This window comes from Lucilia cuprina, chromosome 3 (genome assembly GCF_022045245.1).
Source record: "Lucilia cuprina isolate Lc7/37 chromosome 3, ASM2204524v1, whole genome shotgun sequence".
In the NCBI taxonomy this organism is placed as follows: Eukaryota; Metazoa; Arthropoda; class Insecta; order Diptera; family Calliphoridae; genus Lucilia; species Lucilia cuprina.
The window spans coordinates 52867588-52874299 of record NC_060951.1 but is presented as its reverse complement, the minus strand read 5'-3'; the positions used below and the strand labels follow the sequence as shown (position 1 = coordinate 52874299).

The 6712-nt window shown below is 28.9% G+C and overlaps 1 protein-coding gene across 1 annotated transcript; it reads left to right on the top strand.

Moving 5' to 3' along the window:
• The first annotated feature begins 3078 nt into the window (after nt 1-3078).
• LOC111678200 (enhancer of split mgamma protein) lies at nt 3079-6431 on the top strand. The gene is made up of 2 exons (XM_023439465.2): nt 3079-3542; nt 5707-6431. The coding sequence occupies exons 1-2, from the start codon at nt 3357-3359 to the stop codon at nt 6223-6225; spliced, it is 705 nt and encodes a 234-aa protein (XP_023295233.2). The 5' UTR covers nt 3079-3356; the 3' UTR covers nt 6226-6431.
• Nucleotides 6432-6712: the final 281 nt, after the last annotated feature.

Below are 6712 nucleotides of genomic sequence, written 5' to 3'. Positions count from 1 at the left end.
AGTTCTAGTTCAGTTCTAGTTCAGTTCTAGTTCAGTTCTAGTTCAGTTCTAGTTCAGTTCTAGTTCAGTTCTAGTTCAGTTCTAGTTCAGTTCTAGTTCAGTTCTAGTTCAGTTCTAGTTCAGTTCTAGTTCAGTTCTAGTTCAGTTCTAGTTCAGTTCTAGTTCAGTTTTATACAGGGCTAAAATCATTCCAGAATCAATAAAGTTTATCATTGAGCTAATGATGGTCTAATTTGATGAACAAAGAGTTATAATTTTTTTTTTTTTTTTATAGAAAATATTTTTATTCAAGAACTTTCAAGTTAAATTCTTTTAAAGATATTCCGTTTAAAGTCTTCAGCATTTTTCTGTTTTTGTTATTTTCCTGTCATATCCGCAATTTTGTGTTTATGATCATTAACGTTTTGGTTGACGGTATTTTTGTTGTTGTTATTCAAGACTCATTCATTCAACAAAATTTATCCCACGGGAGTCATTGTCGCACAATCGTAAACGTAGGTCTTCTACAAAACATTTTACTACTCGTTCCAACAAACAACATACCAACAACCGACCAACTAAATGTACATACATAAATTTATATTTGTGTTTCCACTAGTAGTACAAGAGTATATTAACAACAATACAGATACCAAATAACAAAAACATGAACTACGACCAGCGGCATATAACACAGATAACAGCAACAACATAAATTGTTATTGTAAACAAAAAATTAAGCGAAAAAATACAGAGAAAATATAAATTTCTTTTACATTTGTTAGAAGCGAGAAAACAACAATTCATAACAAGATTAGCGTATTGCTAGTTACTGACTATAAGACTGACTGACAGTCCGTCCTGTCCGTTTGACATTATTTAGAGACAGACCAACGTTTCAGCAATATCATCATCATCATCATCGTCGTCGTTATTATTGTCAGCAACATTAACTACAATAGCGGCATCATCATTCAGTCAAATTGTTTATTTTTTCTCTCTATCCTCTTGAGAATCTGTAGATATGTATGTACTAGTTGTAATTTGTAAGAATGTTTTGCTAAATTTGTTTATTTGCAGTTTTCCTTCATATTTTTTTTTACTACGATATCGGCAACAATAATATAATAGTATTAGATACAACAATAGCGTTGCACATAGGAATATAACTAAAAGGGTATTTTTGTGTTAAATGAACAGCGTCTGAGATTTTTTCATTATTTCACTTGAAAGGACTTCAATAGATATTGCAGTAAGGTAAATAATATCTAGTTACTTAATGAAAACAATGCTGTGCAATTTTTTATTTTTTATGAACAATGGTTATTCTAAAAAGAAAATTTGAGAAAGTAAACGTTTTTCCGACTTTTTAAGTTATTCTTTGTAACTGATGTTAGTCCAGTATAATCCTTTGTTTTTTTACGACTCTGATATAAAACATTGTAAATCTAGACATGTAAAAACATTAGTGTTCTACAAAAATATTTGATACCCCAAAGTTTCAGTGTTTATGTGACGTGCAATTAATGGATCGAAAGGTTTGAAAACGATGAAGAAGGTTGCAGGACATTTCCTTAATAATTAGTGAAGAAATTCAGTGATTATACACCAACAATAGATCCACATCTGATCAAATACTTAAAATTTCAATTATAGGTAACTGTAAAGCATTGGTCTCATATTTCTATTGGAATCTCTTGTTACACGTATGGCCAGAAACCAATACTACAGTGTCCTTAATCACAACATTAGCTTACAGGCGAAAGTTCATACTAAAATGGATTGAATATGGTGCTAAAGTATTTTCTAACATCCGGAAGGCAATAATAATTATATCAGCCGATTCGTATTATACTGTAAAGCTACAACCTAATACGATCTCGTTTAAGGACCTTGTTTCCACTTTAAAGTTTATTGTGATTGTTAGTAAAAAGACAATTTTCGTGTAATAACAGACCTTATCTGGAAGTTTAGAATTTAAAGAAAGATGAGAACATGGCCTTGATATTCTTTCCTTTTAAATAACTTTTCGGCTCTAAAATCTAAGAACTTCATGCAGTTACTCCGATAATATCTGATTAATTAAATCTGGAGCCAATTTTATTATATAAGATGGGTTTAGTTAAGTTGGTACGGACTCCATAAAATTTATTTGCGAATGACAGTAATATTAGTCTATTTGAGCACGGAACAAAAATTATTGACACGCTTAAAATAAAACTTGTTAATTTCAATGTACTTAAGCACAACCTAATAATATTTATAACAAAACTCTGGATTCCGAAATAAATAATAATTATAGGGTATAACTTATTCACTTATTACCACTTGCCACTTGACTCCTCATTTTATAACTATTTCCTTTCCATCGACTCGTTCTGCTTACTACAATCATTCATTCATTCTTAACATTTGTTTATTTATTTTTGCAAAAAAAAAAAAAAAAAAACAAATTTCATGCAAACTTCACACAAACAAGATCACACGCTACGAACATTTTAAAAGTTCAATAAAGCATTCTTTTTTTTAAGAATTTCATTCATAAAATTTTATGCTTCACTACTCCTGTTACAGTAAATCACACTATACATAACGCAACAACAGACTAAACATCACGTATACTCACTTGAAAACACCATAAACTAGTTTTGAATACTCTGTGGTCATTTCGAAAAACCCGAATCTAAAGCTCTCTTCCAAAGGTTTATACCACGTTTTCCTATTGGCTGACAACAACGACTGTCGTCGACATCGTGCCAACAGCCATCCATCGTGTTTTAATGGATTTTACTGTTCACAATTCAGACTTGTTTTCTTCGTTACATATGTGATCATCGATCGTGCGATCATCGTTTGTTGGTGTTATATAAAGTGGCTGGCTGACTGGCAGTGAGCGCGTGGCCTATGGACGAGTGTATGGAAGCTTTAGTTTATGGTTGGTGGTGTCTATGGATGGGAAACAACAGAACAGCTCTCTTTCGTGTTTATGTTGAATTCAACATTGTGACATTTTTATTTTTTCATTCATACAAGTGGCTCTTTTTTAAAGGGGGGTTCTCTGTTTGTAGTTATTAATGCAATTGCTTTTGTGGGGATCACAGAAAATAATAAAATTATTGTCTTTCAGCAAGACAAAATCATTTCAAATGTGAACGTGTTGAAGTTAAGACGTTTCGTTGGAAGTTCTTGAAAAAAATTCTTGTGTGTGTGTTCTAAAGAAAACGGTAGCAAAATATTATTAAATTCTAAAAAAAAGAATATTTAAACCAAAAAATTAAAATATAAAAATATCAAGAAATCAATATAAAATATTGGTGGCTATTTGTTGTGTGCGCGCTTTATTGTTTGTGTTGTTTTAATTTTCTAAGTAAAAGTGAATGAGTTTTACCGCCAGAATGCCACCCAATCATCAATTTATGCTTAATTCTTTACCTATGGAACCCGTATCGCGTACTTATCAGTATCGCAAGATTATGAAGCCCATGTTAGAGCGTAAACGACGTGCTCGGATTAACAAGTGTTTGGATGAGTTAAAGGATTTAATGACCGGCACCTTACAAGCGGTAGGTCTAAGCAATGTAGTATATAAAATAATTTCTAATACAAGATTTTAAAGTAAAGATTTATAATTTTCACAATTTTATGATTATTTTAATTTAAATAAAAGGCTGGATTATACAGTTCTCACTAAGGAAAGAAATTACCCGTAAGTTTTGACATTTGTATGAAATTTTCAATATTAAGTAAATTATTCCCTTTAATGTGAACTATAAAGTCGGGAATAAATATTCTGATCGATTGATTTTTATGAATGTGTGAAAAATTCCAAAAATTCTGCATTCTGATTTATAATTTTTAACTTCAAAATTTTAATGAATTAAAAAAAACTTTGTAATCTTTAAAGTTTGTTAACAGTTCATTAAGCTATCTAATTGTTACTCTTTTTATCATTTCCATCTTTAAAAAGCTTTAATTGTAAGAGAGTTACAGATGTGTAATAATCAACCAAAATGTGTGTTTATGGGCGGGACGATTTACAATTAATTAGATAAGTAATTGAAGGGGCGTAGCCAAATTTGTAATGTAACATTACACAAACTGTAATGTAATACATATAAAATTTTTTTGAATCTTATTTATGTTCCGAATTGGTTTAAACACAAAAATTGTTAAGAAATCTCTCTACAAAGCCTAATATTGTGCTTAACAATTGATGTGTGAAATATTTATTTACATTTTAGATTTTTGCGTATAATGAATTCTTTTCAAGTCTTTGTGACACACTTCTATTTTCAAATTGTTTATTAAATAAATAAATAAACTTTGTCTAGATTTATGGAATATTTAGAAAATTTTATGTTTTATGTCAAATGAATTCTTCGAATTAAAAAAATTTTAAAATACGTTTAGGAAAATAATAACCAATACTATTTACAGATTACGTATTACCGAGTATAAAAATTAAGTTTCTGAAGTCTATTTTTATTTTATAAAATAATTTAAATTAAACAATTGTCCAACACACAATCGCTGTCTTATCGTTGTGTGTCATAAAGAATTTTGAAATATTTTTTTGTTTAAAACAAAAAGAATCTAATATAAAAAAATCCAACCATACAACACCGATTGTGATTTGAAAAATTTGTTATTTTATAAAACTTTTCATGTCTGTAATTTGTTTAGAAATTTTTAAAATATAATTTTCGACTATATAAAGTAGATCTGTATATTCTGGATCTTTATAAACAGCGCACTCGATAAGGATAAGCCATGTCCATTTGTCTGTCCTTTGAAATTAATTTTCTGAATATCCAGATGCCTTCGCTATCAATAATTCAATCTGACATTTTTTTGAAAAAGTAGTTTACAAATAAAAAGAAAAAGAAATGATCAAAGTTTTGACATAACACCCTTACAAACTGTAGAAAAGTATTTAGGTATAGTCTGATATGGCCGATCTTATGTTGCCCTTCATTCCGAAATATTGTAACAATTTGTTAACACAAAAAAATTGCTTTTTTGAAAGAGTGTTTATACGGGGGCAAGGGTAAATATGGGTCTATCCGCATACCCTTCATTAGAGGGATTTTGTTCTGTATTCAAGATATTTTTGTAGAATTATTACATTCAATTCACATTCTTTATGTAACTTTGTATGGGGGAGAAATGAGGGCCGATCATTTCGAAAATTGGTCCTCATTAAGACTTCTATAAAACCAAGTTTGCTGATTTTTTAGAGATAAAAAACCTTTAAAATTATGAGCTCATAAGACATATTCGGTTGGTATTTAATTTTCAATAGGCTTTATCCATTTGGTCAAACGACCATTATCAAATTACCTTGAAATTAAATGCACATGGGGACGGACTAAATAACTAAATTGACTAGAAAGGCAGTTCTGAGCCGATTTAAGGTTGGTGTAGGGCCAATATTTTAAGATATCATAAATATCAGCATAATATACTCCTCAGTGTAGAGGTACATGTTATACATACGAATTTATGTCATTCCATAGAAAAACACATTTAAAACCAGAACAACATTAATTTGCTAAAATCAGGGATAGGATGAATTAATTAATGAAATTTGATTTATTTTTGGTAAAATAAAAAAAATAATAATTAAAAAATAATTTATAATTTAATTAAAAAATATTTTTGTGTAAAATGAATAATCTCTTAAGTAAAATTTGATAAAAAAAATAACTCTTTTTTGTTCACTTTCAGGATGGTGAAAATGTTTCCAAACTCGAAAAGGCCGATATACTCGAATTAACCGTAAGACATTTGCAACGTTTGCGAGAAAAAAATGCTCTATTCGTACGTCATAATGAATCATTAAATATGGAGAAATTTTGGTCTGGTTTTCAGCATTGTGCCGCCGAAGTATCACAATTTCTTAATAAATACGACCAACAAATAAGTGGAGAATTAATACAACATATCAGCAGCTATGTGCCAAATATTAGAGCAACACCAGGTGGAGCAGTAACCTCAAACTCAGCAATAGTAAATAGTAGAGTAGGCAACTTTTTTACAGCTCCCAGAGCAGTAATAAGCCGAGAATTGACAGCATATAACCAAAGAATACCATATAATAAAATAACAGTGGGGCAAATGCCCATCATGCCCATAAATTCTCATAATATGCATAGTAAAGAAGAACCACAGATGCCATATGAAATGGGTAGAGAAATGAAAAAAGAACTGGTAGAGGAGGGTAACAGTGTATGGAGACCCTGGTAGATGTTTTTTTCTTTTTGCCAAAATAAAATGTATTTTAAAGAATAAATAAAAGAAAACTAATTTTTAAATTTATTGTTAAATATAATTACATTTAAATTTACGTGTAAAACATGCTAAGGACTAAAGCTTTAATTATATGTATTTAATTTTAACTTAACTTACTACCAAGTAGTTGTTCTATATTTAATTTAAATACTTTTTCACTCACCTGTTTTTTAAGTTTGTAAATAATTTTCTATTTTTTTTATTTTTATAAGTTTATTTCGATATTTTCTTTTCATAAATTTTATTTGTTTTATTTTCTTAAGTGGTATTTTCATTTTAACATTTTAGTTTTTAAACAAAAACAAATATTTTTTTGGTATTTCATATTTTTTTTCGCAAAATAAAATTATATAAAAAAATTCTATAACATTTTTCAAAATTTTTTATTTATTTTTATTTTTTTGTTTTATTTAAAAACGGACTTAAACATGCTTAAATTTAT

Excerpts from the sequence above, each read along its gene's own strand:
- LOC111678200 (XM_023439465.2), top strand. The coding sequence starts at position 3,357 with ATGAGTTTTACCGCCAGAATGCCACCCAATCATCAATTTATGCTTAAT. Across the intron at positions 3,543-5,706 it reads TGACCGGCACCTTACAAGCG|GATGGTGAAAATGTTTCCAA; the intron begins GTAGGTCTAAGC and ends GTTCACTTTCAG.